This window comes from Artemia franciscana, chromosome 13 (genome assembly GCF_032884065.1).
Source record: "Artemia franciscana chromosome 13, ASM3288406v1, whole genome shotgun sequence".
Classification (NCBI taxonomy): domain Eukaryota; kingdom Metazoa; phylum Arthropoda; class Branchiopoda; order Anostraca; family Artemiidae; genus Artemia; species Artemia franciscana.
In genome coordinates this window covers 19,052,026-19,079,496 of record NC_088875.1, presented here as the reverse complement: position 1 = coordinate 19,079,496, position 27,471 = coordinate 19,052,026, and the positions used below count along the sequence as shown (strand labels likewise).

General features: G+C 35.3%; 1 protein-coding gene across 1 annotated transcript in view; it reads right to left on the bottom strand.

The window, feature by feature from the left end:
* The window catches only part of LOC136034613 (GTP-binding protein Di-Ras2-like), a 48,565-nt gene that overhangs the window by 15,379 nt on the left and 5,715 nt on the right, over positions 1-27,471 (bottom strand). The window contains exon 3 of the mRNA XM_065715899.1: positions 16,461-16,646. Within this exon, the coding sequence (XP_065571971.1) occupies positions 16,461-16,646 (186 nt within the window). The remainder of the gene's footprint in view (positions 1-16,460; positions 16,647-27,471) is intronic.

The following is a 27,471-nucleotide window of genomic DNA, read 5'->3' as shown; positions in this document are numbered from 1 at the left end:
TTGTACATACGACCACACTTTCTCTAAGAACCGTATGTGCCCCTGGGGTATAACTTACAGCCCTATCCCTCAGAGCTATGGTAGCGGGACTGTCTTCCTCAAAGACATAATTTCCGGACCCTTCGACTCCATGACCAAACTCGCTTTCTCAAAATTTTGACTTGACGTCTTTGGGATAATGATGAGTGTGTGCGTGGGGGGGGGGGGTGGTTGCTGTCACTCTTCTCACTCTTGACTCTTAAAATGAGCACTATAACTTCCAATTTCAAATCAAATGAGCCCCATTTGAAGTTTATATGACCACCGATTTCGTAAAACATTATAATAATAATAATAATAATAATAATAATAATAATAATAACAATAATTTATTCCAGAAAAAGCCTGTGGGCCATAGTAAATTTACATAACAAAAAACAAACAACAAATTAACTAAAATAAATTAATACTATTTAAAGAAAACGCTCCCGATATGCCACTGCAATCCTTACAAATCTTGCTATCCTTTTAATACTCAGAAAATTTGTCTCTTTCATTCTATCTACCGTCCATATTTCATTCAATTTTTCTTCACCATACATCTCTCGCCTCCATTCATTGAATTCGACACATTCACACACAAAATGTATTAAACTTTCATCCTGAGATCCACACATAGGACAGCAATAGATTCTATCGATTCTATAGATTCTAATAGTTTGACTCTTTCTCTCAACTCCGCTTTTTAAAACATTAAAAAACTTTAGCGCAAAGAGCTGGGCGTTGATGAGGAAGCAGCCCCTTTCATATACGAAGTAATTTCTGCTCGTTTTAAGTTTTAATGTCGCTCCTTACTTTCAGCTAAAAAAAACTTTTTTTTATTTAATTTCTGAACGTTTTTGAATCAATGCATGTTTTGATTTTGGCTCTCCGCAGAGGAATAATTAACAAGAAATTTGCAAGTTTTTTTTTTTTTTGGCTAGATGGCTTTCTCATAGTTTTGATCGAATGATTTTGAGAAAAAAGGGAACGGTGGAGGAAGCCCAGTTGCCCTGCGATTTTTTGGTTACTTAAAAAGGCAACTAGAACTTTTAATTTTTTACGAATGTTTTCATTAGTAAAAGATAAACGTAACTTATAAATTAGCTTACGTAACGAACTTTTGTAATCTCATGTTTTTATTACATATATGAGGTGTTCACCCCCTCGTCAGTACCTAGCTCTTTACACTAAAGATTAAATTTTGTCCCAATTCATTAAGAATGACCCCTGAGTCACAAAAGCCGTAGAATAAATAGTTGAAATCACTAAAAATACTTTAGCGTAAAGAGCGAGGTATAAGGAGGAGGTGAGCCCCTCATATGCGTAATAATTTCTGTTCGTTTTAAGTTTTAATGCTGCTCCTTATTTCCAGTAGAAAAACTTTTCTTATTTATTTTTTCATTGTTTTTTTTAAATAATGCTAGCAAATCCTGCGCTCCCTTCATGGAAATTTTCTTCCCCCATGACAAACTCCTCGATGGAAAGCTCCCCAACATATCCCCCTCTTGTCAACCCCTCCCCTCAACCAAAAAGTCCCCCTGAAAACGTCTGTACACTTCCCAATAACCATTACTATATGTAAGCACTTGTCAAAGTTTGTAACTTGTAGCCCCTCCCACAGGGACTGTGGAGGAGTAAGTCTTCCCCAAAGACATAGTTAGAAGGTTTTTCGACTACGCTGAATAAAATGGCTATCTCAGGTTCTCTCCAATTTTTTTGGTCACTTAAAAAGGCAACTAAAACTTTTCTTTTCCGTTAGAATTAGCCCTCTTGCAAGATTCTAGGACCGCTGGGTCGATACGATCACCCCTGGAAAAAAAACAAACAAACAAACAAACAAATAAACACGCATCCATGATCTGCCTTCTGACAAAAAATACAAAGTTCCACATTTTTGCAGATAGGAGCTTGAAACTATTACAGTAGGGTTCTCTAATACGCTGAATCTGATGGTGTGATTTTCTTTAAGATTCTATGACTTTTAGGGGATGTTTCCCCCTATTTTCTGAAATAAGGCAAATTTTCTCAGGCTCGTAACTTTTGATGGGTAAGACTAAACTTGATGAAACTTATATATTTTAAATCAGCATTAAAATGCAATTCTTTTGATGTAGCTATTGGTATCAAAATTCCATTTTTTAGAGTTTTGGTTACTATTGAGCCGGATCGCTCCTTACTACAGTTCGTTACCACGAACTGTTTGAAACCCATTCATTTTCCAAGCACATCCAATCAAAATTTTGAGACAGCCATTTCGTTCAGCATAGTAGAACGGTGGAACAGCTATGTCTTTAGGGATATTTGCGTGTCAGTCCCCACAATTATGCAATTGGCCGATTATACTTTAGAACTTGATGCTGCTTTAAAATGAATGAAAAAGCATTGTGTTTATGTTCACCAACAACACACCTCACCAACATACCGAGAACGTCTGGGGTTATTGTGTTGAAACTTTTGCTGATACTAATATTACTACTTCAGCTATTACATTTTAAATAAATAAAAAAAAGCGTAAGAGTATCCAGGTTGTCAAAGAGCATAGATAGAATGTTTTTAGAATGATATTAAGTTTTATTTTTCAGATCAACTTCAGAAGCTATAAAATTAAATTAAAAATACTGTTTGAGTCATGATTAAAAATTGTTGAAAAAGTTTCTCCAACACACAAATGGCAACCCATACTTTGGATTCTTGTAGAAAAAAATGAATAGATATAAATATTATTTTTTCCTTGAAAAAGACTATGTCAATAAAAAACTAACAGAAATTGATTTAAAAAGAATTTTTCCATTAGACAAGTTTTTCAAAGAAATGTAAAGTGCTCCATTAAGCCAAGAATGGGCGAAAATAAAAGTCAAGCAATCTTCCAAGCGTGAAACTACCTCAAATCCCTATCACTAAATAAATTAAACTTAAAACAAACAGAGAATATAGTAAATAGCCGGGTAAAACTCAAATGAGCAAAAATTAACATAAGTAGGGCTGATAATCCCCATGCCTTCTAAAGACCAGAACACAGTTTGAACTTTACTGAAAAAGAATACTTTTGAAACGCTTTCAATTTTTTTGCTTTCAAAAATAAAAGATTACCGAAACTTTAAAGAGCAAACATCAGCAAATGTCAATTAAACTGACATTCCACAGTCATTTGCTTCTGTTTTTTTTTTTTTTTTTTTTTTTTTTTTTTTTTTTTTTTTTTAATGAAGCGCAAATTGTGTTCTTGTTTTGAGAAGGCATGGGGATTATCAGCCTTACTCGTTAATTTTTGCTTGTTCTAAGCTTGATAGGTATTTGTTTTAGTTTTACGTTTGGAAGATTTTCTAAATTTATTTTTGCTCATTCTTGGCTTATTTGAAGTCTTTACTTTTTTTTGAAAAACTTGTTTTGTGGGAAAAGTCTTTTTGAGTTAATCACCTTAAAAAAGATATAGATTTATTTCCTTCTCCTGAATATAAGATTATTTGTACAAATAATCTTCTTTTTGTTTTAAATTAATATTGTTATATTTTATTTATGTTATTATTATTGCTTTTATTATTATTATTGCTGTTATATTATTCTTATTATTATTATTATTGCTATTATTATTATTACATTATGTCCGAGACGGTGAGGGTTCTAATCCTAGCATACCCACTTGTTTGGTTGGGGCCGGGGTTCAATGGCGTGACTGTAAGCTCACTCGGAGTCGACCCAGCTCTAAATGGGCACCCAGGGAAATCTGGCGAAGTTAAATAGGAAGGGTGTGTGTAACCACAGGATGACTAGCCCCAGCCCCCATTGCACTTCCTGGCTGAAGGGCGTTGAGACTGAGATCAGTGCCGCCGGCTCGGACCTTAAGGGTCTAGTGCCGCATCCTTTAACAATTTCCCCCTATTATATATTAATAATATATATCATATTATTATTATATACACAACCTTATTACAACTGAATATTATTCTTTTCGTTTTTGTTTTGAAATTAAATAAAAAAAACTAGTTTTTTTAACTGAAAGTAAGGAGCGACATTAAAACTTAAAACGAACAGAAATTACTCCGTATATGAAATGGGCTGTCCCCTCCGCAGTCCCTCGCTCTTTACGCTAAAGTTTGTCTCTTTGCCACAATTCTACTTTTTAAAACAATTAAAAACTTTAGCGTAAAGAGCGTGGGACTGCGGAGGGGACAACCCATTTCATATACGGAGTAATTTCTGTTCGTTTTAAGTTTTAATGTTGCTCCTTACTTTCAGTTAAAAAAACTAGTTTTTTTTATTTAATTTTTGAACGTTTTTGAATTAATGCATGTTTGATTTTGGCTCTCCGCACATAAATTATTGAAATGAAATTAGTATATTAATTTTTTTTGGCTAAATGGCTTTCTCTTAGTTTTGATCAGATGATTTTGAGAAATAAGGGGTGGGGAAGGAGGCCTAGCTGCCCTCCAATTTTTCGGTTACTTAAAAAGGCTACTAGAACTTTTAATATTCAACGAACGTTTTTATTAGTAAAAAATATACGTAACTTAAGAATTAACTTACGTAACAAACTTTTATATTCTTATATTTTTATTATGTGTACGAGGGGGTTTGTACCCTCGTTAATACCTCGCTCTCTACACTAAATCGTAAGTTTTGTCCCAATCCTTTAAGAATGACCCCTGAATCAAAAAGGCCGTACAATAAATAGTTGAAATCACTAAAAAATATTTTAGCATCAAGAGCGAGGTATCTATCTCCTCCTAAATACCTCGTTCTTTATGCTAAAGTATTTTTAGAACCCCTCATATGCGTAATAATCTCTGTTCGTTTTAAATTTCAATGCTATTCCTTACTTTCATTTGAAAAAACGTTTTCATGTTTATTTTTTCATTGTTTTTTTTTATAGTAATGCTAGAAAATCCTGCGCCCTTTTCATTGAATTTTTCTTCCCCCGCGACATATTCCTCAAAGGAAAGATCCTCCCACAAAGCCCTCTCCCATCAACCCCACCCCCCAAACCAAAAAATCCCCATGAAAACGCCTGTACACTTCCCAATAACCATTACTATATGTAAACACTGGTCAAAGTTTGTAACTTGCAGCCCCTCCCTTAGGGATTGTGGGGGAGTAAGTCATTCCCAAAGACATAGTTATTATGGTTTTCGACTATGCTGAACAAAATGGCTATCTTAAAATTTTAATCTGTTGACTTTTGGAAAAAATGAGCATGGGAGGGGGCCTATTTGCCCTCCAATTTTTTGGTCACTTAAAAAGGGCACTAGAACTTTTCATTTCCGTTAGAATGAGCCCTCTCGCGACATCCAAGGACCACTTGGTCGATAAGATGACCCCTGGGAAAAAAAAAACAAATAAATAAACACGCACCCGTAATTTGTCTTCTGGCAAAAAATACAAAATTCCACATTTTTTAGATAGGAGCTTGAAATTTTTGCTATAGAGTCCTCTGATATACCGAATGCGATAGTGTGATTTTCGTAAAGATTCTGTGACTTTTAATGGATGTTTCCCCCTTTTTTCCAAAATAGGGCAAATTTTCTCAGGCTCGTAACTTTTGATGACAAAGACTAAATTAATTGAAACTTAAAATTTAGAATCAGCGTAAAAATTCGAATCTTTTGATGTATCTTTTAGCATCAAAATTCCGTTTTTTAGAGTTTCGTTTACTATTGAGCCGGGTCGCCCCTTACTACAGTTCCTTACCACGAACTGTTTGAAAAGAAAATAATTCGGTATTTCGGGGCTTCTGACATTATTACTCCTTTGCGGAAGTTAGGCTCAAAATTGAAAAAGGATTATATTTTTTCTCTGGGCCCCTTCCACCTCTTAGTTCGTTTATTTTCCCGTTAGTTTTCACCTGTTTTCGCTTTATAGTTGTGTTATCTCTTAGCAGTTCTTTCGTTAGTTGAGTTATGGTTGTGGTATATATGTTTTATCGCTCGTATAGTTGTGTTATTTTCAAATTATACTCCATAATAGAGAGGCTCCGAACACCCAGCATTGTATATTAAGCTCTTAATTTGACGTTTTTTTCTAACGTGACCAGATTCGTCCTGCGCCCTTTTCATTGAATTTTTTCCCCATGGCATATTTCTCCAAGGAAAGATCCTCCCACATAGCCCCCTCCCTCAACCCTACCCCCAAAACCAAAAAAAAAAAACCCTGAAAACGTCTGTACACTTTCCAATAACCATTATTATATGTAAACACTGGTTGAAGTTTGTAACTTGCAACCCCTCCCCCAGGGGCTGTGGGGGAGCAAGTCATCCCCAAAAACATAGTTATTATGATTTTCGACTATGCTAAACAAAATGGCTATCTCAAAATTTTGATCCGTTGACTTTGGGAAAAAAATGAGCGTGGGAGGGGGCCTAGATGCCCTCCAATTTTTTTGGTCACTTAAAAAGGGCACTAGAATTTTTCATTTCCGTTAGAATGAGCCCTCTTGCGACATTCTAGGACCACTTGGTCGATACGATGACCCCTGGAAAAAAAACAAACAAAAAAAAAAAAAAAACAAATAAACACGCACCCGTGATTTGTCTTCGGGCAAAAAATGCAAAATTCCACATTTTTATAGATAGGAGCTTGAAACTTCTACAGTAGGGTTCTCTGATACGCTGAATCTGATGGTGTCATTTTCGTTAAGATCCTACGACTTTTAGGGGGTGTTTCCCCCTATTTTCCTAAATAAGGCAAATTTTCTCAGGCTCGTAACTTTTGATAGCTAAGACTAAACTTGATGAAACTTATATATTTAAAATCAGCATTAAAATGCGATTCTTTTGATGTAGCTATTGATATCAAAATTCAATTTTTTAGAGTTTTGGTTACTATTGAGCCGGATCGCTCCTTACTACAGTTCGTTACCACGAACTGTTTGATGAGAATTACTTGTCAATTTGAACTCTATTCTACCAAGATATTGCTATTGTCAAACAGTTCGTGGTAACGAACTGTAGTAAGGGCGACCCGGCTCAATAGTAACCAAAACTCTAAAAAATAGAAGTTTGATACAAATAGCAACATCAAAAGAGTCGCATTTTAATCTGATTTTAAATATATAAGTTTCATTAAGTTTAGTCTTACCCATCAAAAGTTACGAGCCTGAGAAAATTTACCTTATTTTAGAGAATAGAAAGGAACCCCCCCCCCCTAAAAGTCATAGAATCTTAACGAAAATCACACCATCAGATTCAGCGTATCAGAGAACCCTATTACAGAAGTTTTCAGCTCTTATCTACAAAAATGTGGAATTTTGTATTTTGCCAGAAGGGAGATCACGGATGCGTGTTTATTTGTTTTTTTTGTTGTTTTTTTTCCCAGGGGTGATCGTATCGACCCAGTGGTCCTAGAATGTTGCAATAGGGCTCATTCTGACGGAAATGAAAAGTTCTAGTGCCCCTTTTAAGTGACCAAAAACTGGAGGGCACCTAGGCCCCCTCCCACCCTAATTATTTTCCCAAAGTCAACAAATCAAAATTCTGAGATATCCATTTTGTTCAGCGTAGTCGAAAAACCTTATAACTATGTCTTTGGGGACGACTTACTCCCCCACAGTCCCCGTGGGAGGGGCTACAAGTTACAAACTTTGACCTGTTCTTGCATATAGTAATGGTTATTGGAAAGTGTACAGACGTTTTAAGGGGGATTTTTTGGTTGGAGTGAGGGGCTGAGAAGGGGGGGATACGTTGGGGGAACTTTCCATCGAGTAATTTGTCATGGGGGATGAAAATTTCCATGAAGGGAGCGCAGGATTTTCTAGCATTATTTAAAAAAGGAAAAAATAAATATGAAAAAGTTTTTTCAACTGGAAGTAAGGAGCAGCATTAAAACTTAAAACGAACATAAATTTTTAAGCAAATGAGGGGCTCACCTCCTCCTAATAACTCGCTCCTTACGCTAAAGTATTTTTAGTAATTTCAACTATTTATTCTACGGCTTTTGTGATTCAGGGGTCATTCTTAATGAATTGGGACAAAATTTAAGCTTTAGTGTAAAGAACGAGGTACTGACGAGGGGGTGAACCCCTTCATATATGTAGTAAAATCATGAGAATACAAAAATTCGTTACGTAAGCTAATTTATAAGTTACGTATATCTTTTACTGATAAAAACATTCGTAAAAAATTGAAAGTTTAAGTTGCCTTTTTAAGTAACCAAAAAATTGGAGAGCAACTAGGCTTCCTCCCCCGCTCTTTTTTTCTCAAAATCATTCGATCAAAACTATGAGAAAGCTATTTAGTCAAAAAAAATATGCAAATTTCATTTTAATTATTCCTCTGTGGAGAGCCAAAATCAAAACATGCATGGATTCAAAAACGTTCAGAAATTAAATTAAAAAAAAACAAGATTTTTTTAACTAAAAGTAAGGAGCGATATTAAAACTTAAAATGAACAGAAATTACTTCGTATATGAAAGGGGCTGCTTCCTCATCAACGCCCCGCTCCTTACACTAAAGTTTTTTACTGTTTTAAAAAGAAGAGTCGAGAGAAAGAGTCAAACTTTAGCGTAAAGAGCGGGGCGTTGACGAGGAAGCAGCCCCTTTCATATACGAAGTAATTTCTGTTCGTTTTAAGTTTTAATGTCGCTCCTTACTTTCAGTTAAAAAAAAACCTGTTTTTTTTTATTTAATCTTACTAAAAGCGAAAATATCAGCTACATCAGTGACAAAATGAAATATGTTCTTTTTCTTTCTTTTTCCTCTCGTTTCAGTTAATTAATAAGAAATATTATCACTTGCTTAATCTCTGAAATGAGAAGATACGACGCATCTATGGAAAAAGAAGGCAGTAAAAGTACTGTAAATGGAACGACATTATGTCATAATACCTTTGTTAACATTCTGGAGGATGAACATTTAATAATCAAAGAATGATAGAGCACCGACAGTTAATTATGAGTTTCTCGCTTTTTAAAAAGAATATTCCGGTTTTGAATGAGATTGTTTGTTTCTGAAAAACCGCAACTAATACAATTTGTAAACACTACATTAAAATTAATTATTTTGATGTTTATATGTAAAGGATATATCTTATAACAGATATTCCATTTTGCATTTAAGTAACCTTTTTGAAGACTCCTTTAAAAAAAAACTCACATTATTTACTACACCCCTAAAGGGATTTTTTTTTCTCGACATATCGATATAAAGCCACAGGATAAGTAATTGGAGGATCTTTTCATAAACTATTCTATCATATTTTTAATGAAATACGAAAGCAAAGGGGTAGACACCAGTTAGAATGCAAATTCGAAAAGTAAGACGAGTCGTGAAGCATTTGTGTGTATCAGTGCAATGTGTTTGTTTGTCTGACTTTTGTTTCTTCTTATGAATATATTTTATCTTATTACTGCAATGAGGACTATACAAACAAAGGAAACTAAAACTCACTCACTTGGGTTTACAGCATTCCTTTGAATTATAGATACTAGAATATCTCAACCCTAGGAAATCTTAACCTGAAACTCCAATGATATGTGAGGTTCTTCTTACTCTCAATTCTCATTTTTCATTAGAATATTGAGTTGGGTTTTATAATAAGCCAATTCAGCCTTAAAAATTTACACTTTTCACAAGTTTGCTAGTAAGAAATATGACATTTTTGACGTTTATTGACATTTATTGACACACAGCTGACAAACAACTAATTCAACCAATAAACAACAAGGACGATTTAATACCAAAAAGGGGATACGAAACTAGAACAGCATAAGAAAGAGTTTTGCACGGCCGCATTCCAGAGAGGAGTGTGGAATAATCTCCAAACTTTTTTTTTTACTTAAAGCAACTTTCTTCTGCTTTTAACTAGACATTTATCTCAGCTACTTTTTACAAAATTATTGCTTAAACATTAATATAAAATACTTCCTAAAATGCTTAGCAGCCATGTTTTACTTTAATTGAACAATGCACTATTATTGGTGTTGTGAATGTTAGAATAGTGTCAGCCGCTTATAACGGTAAGTATGTAACTTCTAGCGTGTTACTACCTTTGTATCTTCGCGTTTTAATTGGATTTTGGAAGCCTTTAGAAGATGAGTATTGCTAATATTGAGCTTCCCTTCTGTCTATTATACTGCTCGACTTGTAAGAAAAAGCCAACAGATCATCTAATCAATAATTATTCTTAGTCTAAAGTGCTGACAGATTTTAAATTCTTAGCAAATCATGATTTATCCAACTTGCGCGATATCTTCCAGCTGAAGCCCTTCAAAGTTTTGAAGGGCTTTTTTGAATTGCCCTCCTTGTTGAATTACTCCAAGCCGAAAGTACAAGGTACACATGACATCATCTTTCAATATGCTATTGCTATAGAATATTTTAAAGACACAGCTTATAAGAATCGTTTCGACTATAGACGACAAACTTCTGTAAAATTGAAATGTATGGCGCCACTTCGTTGGTCCCAGCCTTATAAATGTATGGCGCCACTTCGTTGGTCCCAGCCTTATAAATATAATCTAAATTTTTATCAATCAAAATTAAGCTTTTTTAGCCTTTCTATTTTGTTAAACATACGATAAGGTGGCAAAGTTTCATTCTTTGTTAGTTTCCCGTTTTCTTTTAATTGGTCTTTTAGTCAATAATACTTGAAATAATAATAGCCTCAGCTGTGTTTATTTTCATATTATTAAAATAATTTCAAAGAGACTTGTCCATTTGGAGGTGCTAGTTCTATCATCTCTTTCATCCAGGGCAACCGAAACGCACAAACATTGCAATGAAATAAATTTGTTTCATCATGGATGAATCCTCTATGACTATTTTTCAATTGTATGTTTTCACAGTTCCCTTAGGAACCAAAAAATGGTTGGTCAAGTAAATAAGAATAAGTCCCTGAAGTTGCACACGATCGGTGTAATAGATCTATTGACCTATAATAAGCATGTTTCAATTGCTTTTCGTCTTTTTCATGTTTTTAATAGCCTTAAAACAGTTTTTAAATTAAGCTAAAGAATAAAAAGTTTTTCAACATAGTTTACAGTCAAAACCGAGATGAACATACTGTACTAGAATTACAAAACGATATTCTAGTTCGAGTAGAATCAGGAAATAGTAAACATGGGAAAAACGACTTTGGAGAGCCTATTGACGAAATTATGCATTTATCTGTTTCTCTCATGCTCAAAATGAAAAAAACAATACAGGAATAATAATTTCGGAAAATTAATGATGCAGATACTAGGTTTTGGCAGATGTCATGTAAACTAAGTATCAATTAAGTTTCTTGGAAAACTTAGCAATGACCCCAGCAAACACTAGTAAAAAGATCTATGAAAATTATCTCAGGGACCTAAAAAAGTAACAAAAAAAGACCATTTACGGATAAAATTATCTCAGTAGTCTGTTCTCGAATGCTGCTGTTGCGCTACAAATTTTTATTGGTAATGTCAGTCTACGGGGAAAAACTTTTCCTAGTTTAAACATATAAACACTTTATAAAAAAAACTTTTAAAAACAACGTTTTGCAAATGGACTGTAAAGAGGAAAATAAATTTTTCGATTCTAAAGAATACTTCTGATATACAAACTTCAAAATTTTCTGAATATTTTGAATGTTGTGAGCTCTTAACTCAAAGTTGTAAAAATTTAAAAGTTTTTTTTTTATAAAGTATTTATTTAATTCTTTTAGGTCTTAAATTGTGTAAATTGTGCCTACTTAGTCCTTCAATACAAACTATATTAAAACGACGAAACATTAAACCTTTTCTTACAAAAATCATTTACAGGAAACGTAAAAAAGAAAAGCACTATTAGAGTCTGGCCAGGATACTTAACCTTTTATGAAGCTGAGCTGAGACGACCCTAAAATTGTATGGGTGTCAATTCTCCAAAACACTGATTGTCATTCCGTTAATCTTTGTAAATTCTAGCATTTATAGACCACTACACTGAAAAAGAGGATAAAGAATCTTTTCCTTTTTCAATTTTCATTAGTCTCTAGTTGAACATTCTAATTGCGGATGCTGAATCTGAAATCTACTCCTCCTTTCTAAAAATTCAATTCCTTTCATGACTAAATTAAAAAAAAAGTTTTTTCAACTTAAAGTACAGAGCAACGCTAAAACTTATAAAGAATAGAAATTATTACGTATATACTGCTCCTTCTTAACACACTCGGTTTTTACGCTAATGTGTTTTAGTACTTTCAAAAATAATCTTTTTATTGTTCTAATTAAACGAACACAGTGTTTCAGGAAATGTTCTTAAAGAAATGAAACAGGATTCAAACTTCATCATAAAGAGCGAGGTGTTAAGGAGGGGTAACCTCCCTCATATATGTAATGATGTTTGTTGGCTTTAAGTTTTAAGGTCGCTTCTTACTTTAGCTTGAAAAAACTTGTTTTTTATATAGTTTCTGATCCTTTTTTAAGTAATTCCAGGGAATCTGGCTACACCTCAACGGAAAAATCCCTCCTCCTAACTTGATTTATTCTCTAGAAAATTCAATCTTGATGAAAGTTGATCCTGGACAATTACCCTTAACATCTTCAAAAAGTGAGTCGGCAAGGAGAAAGCAGGACATAAAAAGAACTTCATTTAGGAATATTGGCAAATCCCCCCAGTGTAAAATTTTCCCTGAAAAATTCATCCCTTGGAAACTTCCCTCCTCATGAAAGATTATCCCCTTGGATAAATAATTTCTGAGACCACACCGGCTAAACATGATAAAACCTAAAATATCAAAGAAAGGAGGAAAACGAGGACAATAAACAGCCAGTGAAAAAATTGAAAACTTACATAAAAACTTTCGTTCAGGACCTCCACTTGACCGTCCTCATTGCAGAATAAAACTCATAAAAATAAAAAAAACTTAAATCAAAACACAAAACTAAAACTGGATTACCCTTTCAGAGTAACGGTGAAAGGGGTTCCTCTTTCACCGTTACTCCGAAAGGGTCATCATCAGAAAGAAGTAAAAACATCAACCTGTCGTGAATTTTCACCGTTCGGTAAACTACTATCCTGTTTGTTCAAATCACTTCTTGCATACTTGACCGAGTCGGACAACAGCTGTCCGTTTGCGCCCGCATGAAGTGAATTCAAAAGGGCAACAGTTGTCTCACGACTCCTGCAGTAACTTCTACCGGAAACGGATTGCATGCGACACCCTACCTAGTAAACCTTGTCTGTACATTACAGCCATTTCTTGCCATTTCCTTAAGGGATGCTGTCCTGGCACCGATAAGACGCTCAAGAACATCGACTGCATCGATCCTTCAGTCACTTTGTGCAGCTCCGTATATTACATAGTAATTTACTACCTGAGTAGACTGCAGTTTACTGCTATTGGTAGTTTTTGATGCCTGACAAACAAGAAACTAACGTCAAGACAAAAATTCAGATGATTCTAGCATTTTTTTAAGTATGAACCTCCGGCATAAAACTATTTATTTAACTATCTAGAGATTACCATCCTGATAGAAACTTTATTCATCCAAGTGTTATATTCTCGAGATCAGCTGTTTGAATGAATCACAAATCAATTTTAGCAAACATATGAAAATCTTTGAATGAAGGATAAAAAAAATGAAAGACATTTCCCTTGTGGTAGTTTCCATGAAGACGAAAATAATTCCAACGTCCTAGATGATATGACATGGGCGCATTAAAGACCCGCAAACAGGGACAAATTAGCAAATGTGGCAACTAATTTCTTGTAATCAAACCACCCTCGAATGGAAAAGTGGTTGACACTTTTCCATACATTTGTATGTCTGGATAAGCCTTCTTCCACATTCGTTATTTCAACAATGTTGTTAGCTTTTTATGTGCTCAAAGAAACGATCGGAAGAAAAAAAAACAATCTGAACTATTCTTCAATGTCCACAAAATCTATAACTTCCTCCTGAACTGTAAAAGAAGGTTTTCTTGGTTTCCACCTTGAGATTCTTAACTCTAACTGCGGCGGTATGGATCAAGTCGTTACTGCCCCATTTTCATTTTCTCTGCACATCATTTGTTTCGTGTGTATCACTGCAGCAAAAATTTCTGTCTTTAGCCTATTCCGAAGGAACCGATCGGAGATTTGTCTTCAGATTTGACAAAACTAAGAATTGTCGTTCTGACTCAGCAGAAGAACAGGGGACACAGATCATTTGCAGAGATCATCAAACATCGGTTCCCCCTACCATCTTTCATCAACTATAAATTTTTCAAGAACATATTAGGCTCACAAAAAAAGTCACTAAGTCTATTCTTCACGAAGTCTCTCCTAGACTCTAATTCTGACCACTGCACATCAAGGATGTCCCTTTTTCCCTCTATTTCCCTATCAGCCTTCCCCAAAAAATTTGAAGATGGAACCATGAGTTATACAAGTGTTCTGGTTGAACCACTCAAAGCAACGGTGGGATCGATGCACTCGAGGTTCTTGAGTGTCTCATCTTCGCTGTCAAGCCACTTAGAGATCTGCCTGCAGAGATCTACATAATATGACCTGCAGTTTTTTCGAAAATCTGCAATGTTCAGCAGAAAACGACTGTAACAAATGAAACCCAATATTTGGACCGAGGTCTAATTCACTCAGAGGAAGAACTACACTTTGGAGTGTCTGATCCTCCAGGGAGAGTTTCAAAACTTCCTCATGTGCAGCCTTTTCTATCACACTGGGCTTCACTAAGCACTTCAATGGAGAGGTAAATATAGCTCTGGGGCTATTCAGAATACTGTGAACGTGAACTGCTCTGCTATGAAACTCAAGATAGAGCACATTGATTATCTTCTGTTAAAGACAGAAAATAAAGATATGCTTTGCAGAAGGGATCGTTCATCAAACGGTAAATCGGCCTTGCTGTCTCCCGACTAGCCCTATCAGTGTCAGCGTTGTTAGATTGACCACCCAGGAACTGAACCAAGGCACCCCACTGCTCTAAAATCCTGTAAACATTGAGAAGGTCCAATGTGACAAGGGTGCCAATTAGCAGAATCTTTGGGGGGGCAATATGACAAAGGATCCAATAATTGACCAGATTGGTAAAATTTATTCTAAAAAAGAGTAAAAAAGGAGAAAAAACAGGATAAGAGGGTGCCAAAAAACCTGCCTCCCGGACCCGTCAGTGGCTACAAGAGACAACCACTGTGATGCACTGATGGACAGCAGCCTATGTTTGACAATATTTGCAAACTTTTGAAGGTTTCATAGTCTTTGACCCGTTTCATATTGAAGTCAATATACTTGAGTAGGTCTAGGTCTCTAATAAATTTGCCTGAAAGCGTTGTTTAAGAACAACGCTTTCAGGTAAGAGTTTTGAAGCGTGATAAGTTCACAGTGCTAAGGAGGGACTAGAACAGCCTAAAATAAACAGGTTAGGCACCTGTTCTTGGAGTATATAATAATTGTTTCTAATAAAAATTTTTGGCAATAAGTTAAAAACTCATCATTTATTGCCAATGATTTATTTTTCTTCTTAAAATTACATGTGCTGCAGGAGTCACGTAACAGGTAGCATTGTAAACTTGAAAAAAATTGTATAGAACACTCCATGTAGTACTTTCTAACCTTCTAAGTCATTTTTAGGGTAAAGCAACCCTTGGAGCTACCTATTCCTGGGTATAATCGTAATCAGCAGGCTCAATATGACTAGAAACTGCATTCAGATTGCATAAAACAAAAGTGTCATGATGACCTGGAAATAAGCGTATTTTTGTCAACTGGCACCTGGAATACAATCTATCTTGACTCCCTATGTTTGAATCATTTTTTCCATACATATCTCAATAACTCGCCTATGTGTGTGTTTTACCTACATTACTAGGACATAGCCATTAGAAAAAGCAGTCATTTTTTTTTGAGGACTCAAAAGTTCGTGGTTTCTGTCCACTCTTTAGAAAAAAACACAAAACACTTCGAGACAGTTTTTTCTCCCCCATGAGGACTTACCACACCAGTGGATTCTGTACATCCTTTTTTGTTCAGTTTTCACCACTTTTGAAAAAAACTGACCATGGACTGTTATGCTTTGAATACACTTATCATTGTGTTCAAAACTGTCATTAAAAATGAATTATTGACTCCAGAATTGATTCCTCAACAAAAAGAAATTTGTTGATTGTATCTACGCTTCAGATTTTTAAAGCTTCATGAGATATACTGATGGTGATGAAGAGCTGGGAGGGGCTGAAACTGAATCCATAGAATAAAAAAACATCAATTCAGACAGAGGAAAATGTTCAAATTTTGTTCAACAGATTAAAACTTGGCACAGAAATCATCAAACATTTTTTCATATTTATGGCAAATTTACTTTTACAAATTTAAAAACAAAATTACTAAATTTAAAAAAATTACTAAATTTGACCTCGATTTACTAAATTTACCAACTGGGTTTTATTCTTAATAAATTTAGTAAAATTGTATTAAGGGAGACAACCCAGCTAATATTCTCCCTGTCTCCGCATTTTCCTATCCAGAACGTTTAACGCCGGTGAAGAATTAAATAAGTTTGTCCTTACCTTTATGTCGCTGATAAGTTGCCATATCGGTTTAAGCTCCTCCAGGGACTGTCGTGAGGTAACAGAATACACTAGAATGAAGGCGTGACCTTTTGATATACTCAGTCTCTGCATTGCTGGAAATTGATGAGATCCTGTCGTATCTGTTATCTGCAGCGTACAGACATTCTTATTCGAATGAATGACCTTGAATGTATAAGTAGATGAAGAGGATTATAGTAGAGCGAGATAGAAAGAGCTTTATTTTTAGAAAGAAAAAGTAAGGCTTCTTAAATGCTAATAGGCATAAGAACTAAGTGCTAAATACTCACGCAGCGAATGACAAAAATCATATTAAAAATCGAAAAAGAAATAGATTTGATACTTGGTATTTTTGCTTTACAAGTTCTCTCTGAATGATAGAACTAATGTAATCAACAAGCTAAGCTCAACACCCTAAGGGGAAGTGATAACATAGTAGCGACCCATAAATATCAAGAAAGGAACTAAAGGTTAAAATAAATTTGAAGTCATATTAAGTTATGAAGTTAACAGTTAAACGTTAAAGTTTATTAGTTTAAGATAATTTAAAAAAGATAATTTAACTCAAGAAATCATTTAATTTCATATAGTTTTTAAAAAAGGGAAAAATAAAAAGGGGTATCAATCTTGATCCACATACACCGTCAGATTCAACATATTCAAGAGTCCTATACCACTGGCCTTAAGTCTCTAGTACCAGGAGCCCGAGCTTTACTTAGGCTCTGGCACTGGGATAATGGCAGGCTTGCATATATATGATTTTTAAATTGCACATTAGCATAATTATCATCTTACTCACTCTTTATTCTTAAGTCATGAGGTGGGAAAATCAATTAAATTCAATTGAATTAGGAAATTCTTGTGTTTATCTTTCAAAGAATCATACGTTTTATAGGATTTGTATTCTTCTAGGATTCATTGTGATTTTCGCTGTTGTTTCTCACCCAACTGCAGATTTCGATTACGGTCCGCTTACGATGATATCTCAGTTTAAAGAAAGAAAATGACCAAAAATGGGGTTTTTATAGGCCAAACAAAAATTCTGAAGAAAACACAAAGCGAATATTTCGAGAGAACAGCCGCCTCTCACAATAAAGTGAGTTAGGATAAGATAATATTTATTTTCAAAAGACTATCACAAGCTCTATAGAGCCGAATTCGCTTTATATGTCAGTAAGAGTTAAGAAAAAAAAATTCAAACCAGTACATTAAGTCAAACATTTGAAATTAAAAAGAAATTAAAAGGCAAAATCATCGAGGATAAAGGGTAAATCAGTAAACTTGACAATTAAATTACAAAAACATTACAATAAATCAAAAATAAAAACGGCAATAGAGGAAAAGGGGAATTTGGCAAGTACTTGATCACAAATTATTATTAAGCTGTTCCAGAATAAAGGGGATAAAACTTTTACGAAACCTCTCTATAACAGCATGGATCGGAGAGTAAGTTGGGATTGCTAAGGAGGCAGACCTAAGAAATTAAAAGGCAAAATCGTCGAAGATAAAGGGTAAATCAGTAAACTTGACAATTAAATTACAAAAACATTACAATAAATCAAAAATAAAAACGGCAATAGAGGAAAAGGGGAATTTGGCAAGTACATGATCACAAATTATTATTAAGGTGTTCCAGAATAAAGGGGATAAAACTTTTACGAAAGCTCTCTGTAAAAGCATGGATCGGAGCGTAAGTTGGGGTTGCTAAGGAGGCTGACCGGGGGAGTCGGAGTCTAATGGGATTGTGAAAACCAAGGAGTAAGTCCTCAGTACGGGGATTGGAAATGACTGATTTAGCGAAAAGCAGGCAAATTTTTTCCCTCCTTTCTTTTAAGGTGGTAATGGGTGCAGGAGGAAGGAGTATGGACTTTTGCCTTATTTGTAAATGATCCTGAGCGAACACTTTTGGACCGACTCAATTTTGTCACTAAGTTATTTGCCAATGTCCGCGATTTATACAAATCCAAACAAATATGAGCTACCGTCGGCAGATACTAACGAACAACTCCATCAGTGGCAGTTCATATTTGTTTGGAATACATTTCTGCTCCCCCCCCCAAAAAAAAATGGCTTAAATATTCTATGCATTTCAACAATAAATTCCGTTATTTCTTCCCAGGGGTGGTCGCATCGTTTTTGGTATCTATGACGCATGCAAAATTATACAAAATAACGAATGACTCCAAACAAACAAAGCAAAAGGCATGGAACAAGTGATAACAAGAAATACATGAATTGCAAAGTAAAAATGCTGCTCAACGAATTCTGCGGTTAGAAGACAAATCAAAATTACAATGGAATGACGGACGCTTTCAGCGTCTGTGAATTCTACCAGGCAAGAAGAATTGAATTTACGGCATAATTTTTTAGTTTAATTTAAAATTGTGAATTTGCCACCCTATGACTTACAACTAAAGATTAACACGACAATTATGCTAATGCATAATTTACTGAATTATATAGCAGCGTAATTAAAGCAAAAATATAATTACTGGGCAAATCTGGAAAACAGGTTTTTCTGGTATCTATATCGTCATTAAAAATCTTACAAGACGATGAATTAATCCAATAAGCTAAAGCAAAAGCCATGGCAAAATATCTTTGTTAGAGATGAATGAAAATGAAGCACAACGAGAATCACTTCTCGTTGTGCTCTCGTTGTGAATTGGAAACGAAAAGGTTGCACAGCAAAATCTGCAGTTAGAAGATAAATCGAAACTACAATGGAATGTAGAAATGTATTATTTTAGTGTCTGTGATGAATAAACAGGAAGGTGTAACTGAATTTACGCAAGAATTTCTTAGTTCAATTGATATTGCTGATTTCCCACCATATGATTTAAACTAAACAATAACACGATAATTGTACTAATAAGTGAATTAGATATTTCAGAGGGTATCTAGGTATTCCAGGAACAGTGTACTTCCGCCTCATAAATTTCAAGATTGTGACCTAATAAGATATTTTGTCATTTCAAAACTGTCTTTCCCTCTCCCAAAAAAGCTTTTAAGGGCACTCTTTTTTTCTGGGGTAATGAATCCTGGTAGGGTTCTAATTTCAATAAGATATACTATGTTTCGATCTAAGTTTATCTAAGAGGCCTCTGCTTTTATGTAGGTGCTGCTATGAAATACAACATCGTTTGGCTGACGCTGGGGACAAAAACAATGTTTACTCTGGACAAAGAAAAATAGAACTGATATAACCCTAATAATAGAAAGAAGTAGCTTTCATTCGCTAGGAAGCGAATTGCTTAGCATGAAGGTCTTCATTTACATAAAAAAATGTTTTGACGGGGACGGACCCCTACACTCTAGGTCGGGATTGAACTGTCTGAATTATAAGACTTTGTTAGTCCTGAGTGTTGTACATTTTTGAACAGACTTGTGATATGGCTAATAAAAACCTTCTGTGACGGCCCTGTCCTTGAAGAGTCTGCCAAGTAAATAGGTTAAAATGACTAGTGCTATACACGAGATTAATATTGCTTTGGTTAAGACAGGAAGTAAGATTAATAATTAAGCAGGGTTTTGTTTTATCCCTGTTTACATAAAATATTTTGATGGACTTTGTCCTGCGAAGCAATGCAACGGCTATGGAAGAACTAGTTATCCTATGGGAAGATAATATACTCTTAAATTTAGGTTTTACTGGTGATTCTATTGTTTTAGATACAAATTGTAGCTTTTGAGAGGGTTTGAGAAATGGTGTGAAGACTAAAGTTAAGATGAACAAGTAGCCTAAACTAGGACAAAGAGGGAATGTAAGGTAACGAGAAGGTTGACCAACTGGGCTTACTACAGTTACCTCGGTAGCACCTGTTAATGGCGGATTGATGAGGTTGTAAAAGTGAATAAATTGACTCATTGAGGTGATAAAAAGTAGAAAAGCCGAGATGCATGGTATTTGTTTTTCTTTTTTTGCAGATTAAATAGGTCTGAAACAATAGAAGTATGCGAATTCTAAAAGCAATAGTAATGGCTGCTCAAAAAATGTGGTTTAGTTGATTTCTAGGATTATTATGAAAGAAGCACTAAGGCGGTTATGTCATTTTTAGTGGCGGTTCTGGCTTCTCTTGCGACCGGTGCAAAATCTTGGATAGATCCCCTCACCCTATCTTCCACAAAATATTCAGGCCAAATTTTAACGAAATTTTCATTTATTAGCAGTTTTTCAGATGGTTAATTAATTAAGAATTTATTTTTTAAATTTTCTAATTATTATTATCAAAAATGCCATTATTGGCAATCCATCTGAGGCCAACTGAAATCGGACATTCATAAGAGAGAGAGTTCTAAGAAAATGAGAAATTCACGAATGAAAATAAAGGTTTAAGTTCTGAACAGATTTTGGGATAGGAGAGAAGAAGCACAGGCAGGTGTGTTGATCTCGCGCTGATTAGTTAATTTTATGAGTTTTTAGTAGTAGCAACAGCAGTAACCTGAGTCCAAGCACCTAGAATTTTAGGAGTCACAGCCCTTCCATTTAAAATCAAAACAGTGTTAGTTGGAGTTTAATCTTCAAAAATCAAAAAAGACCAACTTGTAGTCAAAAATGCCAAATATCAAGAATTTCATGCTAGTATCTGGAAACTACTGATTCAGAACTCTGCTTAAAGCAGGCAAGCATTTTCTGCAGAGGATACTGTTTCTTAAGATAAGGGAGTATCCTTACCAAAGTTAGCAGTATGCATCAAAAACACCCTGCGTTGGGCACTGATTTTTCCTACCATACTGAACCTCTCTAGTCAGGGTTGCTATCGGCACCCTGTAGGAAATCCAGGAATTGGCAAGGAAGGAGGATGTTAATCAATGTATTCAAATAGATATAACTAAAAAATTAAACCGTGTCCAAACCAAGAGGGAGGTTTCACCTCTTGGCGGTCATTAAATTCTTATAAGCACTTAAAAACAACAGAAAATTAAACTATCAATCCTCAAGATGCTATCTCGGCCATCTCTTTTGTCTCCCACTTTTGCCAGCTACAACAAAGCCAAATAGAGTCACTCTAGAATTTATTATTTAGATTAAATTTGGAAGTTACACGAATAAATTCAACAAAGATTCGTAATCATTTCAGCTTAGTAAGAAAACTGAATATAATGCATTAACAGTCAAAAAATTAAGTTTTTTGGGAGTTCCATTGAATTCAGTTCTCCTGGCACTGGAATGAGTTCCTAAGGTTTTTTTCTCTGCTATTGCAAGAATCTAGAGATCACATTCTTGTGATCGATATTCTTGTAATGTACTCATGGAGACAAGAGCGTCGTTACGATTTGTATCACATACTTTAGGATTCAGCGTCATAAGGGCTACTCATTGAACTTATCCTAACTTTCTCAGATCTAATCCGCTATAAACCATGTTTCTATGTCATTTGAGTATCCAATTCAACTAATCCCGGTTTTTGCACGTGCAATCAGTCATAGTGGATTATAATGTTACACTGTAGGAAAGAAAGAACAGCTGACCAGTGGTGTCAATTCACGAAATTGTTTGGGTGGGGCAAAAGGCATTTTGAAAAAGATGGGAAGGGGTTATATTTGTAAAATTTTTAGTCTTTGCAATGAAAATACCAAAAAAGAGAATTTTGAATTAAAAGTATTCTCTTCTAAAAAGTATTTTCAAAATCTCAAAGGGGCACAGAAAATTTAAAGAGATACATGACCCCTTCCCCGATTGATACCCCTGTGGCCAACCAAAAACAACGAGACGTCAGTTGCACTCACTTTTTTTTTCATTTTAGTTCCCAGTCCAAAATCTCTAGATTACATAAGATGCAAAAATATTTCCAGTGTCTTAGCAATAATTCTACTTCTTGAATTGAAACAAGAAAAATATCTTAAATTACTAACTAACGAAGAAAATGCTGAAAGGAAAAAAAATCCTTCGTTGTTCTCTATCCACTGCGTTCTGCTCATCGCAGCCTGATGGTGATAAGAACTCATCAACATCAACGTTATTAGACGATAATGAAGTAATGGATGAAGATAAGGAACCAGAACCCGATGATTATGACTACAATCCCGGACCGTCGACTTCATCATTTTTGCAAATACGAAGGAATCTTTCAAATACCGCCTAAATAAACCAAAGATTTGAGGTATCGCTTCAAGCTACATCTCCCACAGCTTTCTAGTTTTCTGCTCGACGTAGATCTTGTCTCTGAATCGGGTACACATTTAGTGACTGATAAGATCAAAATTTCTAAAGGAAGGTATTGAACCATGCAAGAGCTTAAAAGCAAGAGTTCAGCTATTGACAATAATTTTAGCAGGTTTTGACTTCGACGGCCAACATGACAAATTACTGTCAACAGAAAAAGAAGATGATAAATACTATAAAAGAACAATTGTAAAAGAGCACCATTCCTCGGTGAAAGAACTAGGATCTAATTATGTTGGTCATGTTACACCAGCTTCAGGATGAATTCATGTCATTGCTGCAGGTATCTACGACAATATCGCAGCAAAAGTGTCTGAAAGCTTAAGCCATATTCTTGTTCCAGGGTGTGATGGAACGGTCGTAGATGCTGGACTTCACCAATGGGATGCTGCTCTGTCTTGAACTCAAAACAGGGAGATCTGTGTAATGGGCCGTTTATCAACTACATTTCAATAAATTACATCTCCACCACTTGTTCCAGTCCCTCAATTGTCCCACCCCCGGAACCAAATACTACACTGGTTACAATGAAACATCTTTGAAGGCGTTTGAGCTGCTTCCAGTGGTAACATTTGAACCAGTCAACCGCACCTTTTCATCTGATGATATATCCACTTGCCTTTTGATTTAGTTTTAAAAGCAAAATTTAAATTTAAAGCATAATGGACCGTTTTCATGTTTGTTGGGGGTTCACATACCTAATATCTCTAGAGACATAGCTGCTGGACTGTTTTGCTATGCTGAATACAATTGCTGTCTTAAAATTTTGATTGGGTGTGTTTGGAAAATGAATGAGCTTGGGGGGAGGGCTGCTTGCCCTCCAATCTCTTTTTACTCTTAAAAGGGCACTAGAACTTTTAATCTTGAATCGAATTAGCAACTTTAAAAGTTTCAATGATATTTCTAGCTATTATAGAGTGGCGCTGCCTATGATTCTGCTTATAAGCCCTCTGGAAAACCTGCATGCATGTGGGTTTTTTTAATTGAAACTACCCTTAAACGTTCCCTAAAAGTTTCACCTTTGCACCCTTAGTGTCATTATTTACGTTAAATGTAGTGGTAGAATTAATAGGTGATTTGAACATCATTCTCAACAAGCCCTGGAATTTTCAACTTGATACAATTAGCCGTTGCTGTGACATTGCTGAAATATCCTTTTGATAACCTGTATATTTATATTCGTTTGTTATCTTAATGCTCTTACCTCTACAAGTAGTTGCAATAGAGATAGTAGTTGAAGTAGCAGTGGGAGCAGTAGTATTGAATGTAGCAGCAGTAGCAGCATTAATAGTAGTATGCACATATTGCCTTTTGGTCAATTGATCTTCCCCTTTAAGCATTTTATCAAAGATCCAGCTTAACCCTCAAATCCATTCTTGAGATACTCTCACAGTTGTAAAAGTTGTAAAAGTTACAACTTTTACCTTTTTGGTCAATTTATCATGTCCCTTTTCATTTCATGGAAGCTCTAAATTAATATACTCAATCATGCCAAAGTTCTCCCTTTTTGACAGCCCGTACACATAACCTGTTTTTATTTAGTTCAACAGTCCCCTCAAGATCAAACAGTTCGTGGTAACGAACTGTAGTAAGGAGCGACCCGGCTCAATGGTAAACGAAACTCTAAAAAACGGAATTTTGATGTTAAAAGATACATCAAAAGAGTAAAATTTTCATGCTGATTCTAAATATATACGTTTCATTAAATTTAGTCTTTGTCATCAAAAGTTACGAGCCTGAGAAAATTTGCCTTATTTTGGAAAATAGGGGGAAACATCCCCTAAAAGTCATAGAATCTTAACGAAAATCACACCATCGCATTCGGCGTATCAGAGAACCCTATAGCAAAAATGTCAAGCTCGTATCTACAAAAATGTGGAATTTCGTATTTTTTGCCAGAAGACAAATCACGGGTGCGTGTTTATTTGTTTGTTTTTTGTTGTTGTTTTTTCTTTTCCCCAGGGGTCTTCGTAACGCTAAAGTTTGACTGTTTGCCACAATTCTACTTTTTAAAACAATTAAAAGCTTTAGCGTAAAGAACGAGGCGTTGAGGAGGGGACAACCCATTTCATATACGGAGTAATTCCTGTTCGTTTTAAGTTTTAATGTTGCTCCTTACTTTCAGTTAAAAAAACTAATTTTTTTAATTTAATTTTCAGAAAGGCTCGCCTGAATAAGCGTTGTCTATATGGAGAGTAAAGGTCAAACATGCATACCTTTCTCAATAGCATGCATTATGTGTAAACAGTGAACGAATCCCATAACTTCCAGCCCTTCTTTTTGGGGCAGCAGTTCTGGATTTACCAATAGGCCCACTAGGCCCGGGCCATGGGGCGCACAATGCCAGGGGGTGCAATGAAACAATGAATTACAACTGAGTGATTTTCAAACAGTTCGTGGTAACGAACTGTAGTAAGGAATGTCCCGGCTCAATACTAAACAAAACTCTAAAAAACGAAATTTTGATGCTAAAATATACATCAAAAGAATCGCATTTTTACGCTGATTTTAAATATATAAGTTTTATCAAATTTAGTCTTTGTCATCACAAGTTACGAGCCTGAGAAAATTTGCTTTATTTTGGAAAATAGGGGAAACACCCCCTAAGAGTCATAGAATCTTAACGAAAATCACACCATCGCATTCGGCGTATCAGAGAACCCTATAGCAAATATTTCAAGCTCCTATCTACAAAAATGTGGAATTTCGTATTTTTTGTCAGAAGACAAATCACGGGTGCGTGTTTGTTTTTTTTTTTTTCTTTCTTTTCCCCAGGGGTCATCGTATCGACTTAGTGGTCCTAGAATGTCACAAGAGGGCTCATTCTAACGGAAGTAAAAGTTCTAGTGTCCTTATTAAGTGACCAAAAATTGGAGGGCACCAAGGCCCCCTCCCACGCTAATTTTTTCTCCAAAGTCAACGGATCAAAATTTTGAGATAGCCATTTTCTTCCGCATAGTCAAAAACTATAATCACTATGTCTTTGGGAATGACTCACATTCCCTGGGGAATGTGAGTCATTCCCACACAATGGCTGCAGTCAATGGCCACACAGGGGCTGCAGTCAATTTGCAGCCCCTCCCCCACAGTCCCTGCTGCAAATTACAAACTTCGACGAGTGTTTACATATAATAATGGTTATTGGGAAGTGTACAGACGTTTTCAGGGGATTTTGTTTTTGGTTTTGGGGGTGGGGTTGAGGGCAGGAGGCTATGTGGGAGGATCTTTCCTTGGAGAAATATGTCATGGGGGAACAGAAATTCAATGAAAAGGGCGTATGATTTTCTAAAATTACTATAAAAAAACAATGAAAAAATAAACATGGAAAAGTTTTTTCAATTGAAAGTAAGGAGTAGCATTGAAAGTTAAAACGAACAGAGATTATTACGCATATGAGGGGTTCTAAAAATACTTTAGCATAAAGAGCGAGGTATTTGGGAGGAGATAAATACCTCGCTCTTTATGCTATAGTATTTTTAGTAATTTCAACTATTTATTCTACGGCCTTTCTGATTCAAGGGTCATTCTTAAAGAATTGGGACAAAGCTTAAGATTTGGTGTAAAGAGCGAGGTATTAACGAGGGTACAAACCACCTCATATACATAATAAAAATTTAAGAATATAAAGGTTTGTTACGTAAGTTAATTCTTAAGTTACGTATATTTTTTACTAATAAAAACATTCGTTAAAAATTAAAATTTATAGTTGCCCTTTTATGTAACCGAAAAATTGCAGGGCAACTAGGCCTTCTTCCCCACCCCTTATTTCTCAAAATCGTCTGATAAAAACTAAGAGAAAGTCATGTAGCCAAAAAAGGAATTAATATGCAAATTTCATTTTAATAATTTATGTTTCGAGAGCCGAAATCAAACATGCATTAATTCAAAAACGTTCAGAAATTACATAAGAAAACTAGTTTTTTTAACTGAAAGTAAGGAGCGACATCAAAACTTAAAACGAACAGAAATTACTCCGTATATGAAACGGTTTGTCCCTTTCGCAATCCCTCGCTCTTTACGCTAAAGTTTGACTCTTTGCCACAATTCTGCTTTTTAAAACAATTAAAAGCTTTAGCGTAAAGAGAGAGGGATTGCGGAAGGGACAACCCATTTCAAATACGGAGTAATTTCTGTTCGTTTTAAGTTTTAATGTCGCTCCTTACTTTCAGTTAAAAAAACTAGTTTTTTTATGTAATTTCTCAACAAAACTAGGCCAGTGTTATCTATTGTCAAAGTTCCAGGTCTACTTTGCTGCCATGCAGCCTATTCACAGAATAGTGATTTTAAAACAACTCAGGAATTCAGTGGCTGCTGATAAACTTTCAGATTTCTCTACTGCCAAGAATGGCAGCAGAAAGTTTGGTATTATCTCTCTCTGTCATTACTTTTGGCTCATCAGTTGCGTACTGTTTAGTGCTTCTACAATCCCCGAATTTTCAGAGAATTCCCCAAAAATCTCGCAATAACGAAGCGGCAAAACGCTTGGTCTTAGGAGCGTCGAATCTTCAAATCAGGCCCTGGGGCTGTGAGGGGTTTGACCCCCCCCCCAAAGGTATAATTGCAGGATCTTTCAATTATGCTGAAGGAAGTAGACGTCTCAAAATTTCGAATGGATTTTGTCTTGAAAAATTTGGTGTTTTGTGGCACAAAGTGGCAGAAAAGGCCACTTACTGTAGCATCATCAATTTTTTTCTTAGATATGGCACTAGATATGGCAACTTCCTTTCAAAAGAGCCCTCTCTCGACATCCCTCGACGACTGTTCGATATAGTTGCCCATGGGAAGAAAAAAAGACATACCAGCACTTTCTATGCAAAAAAAGTG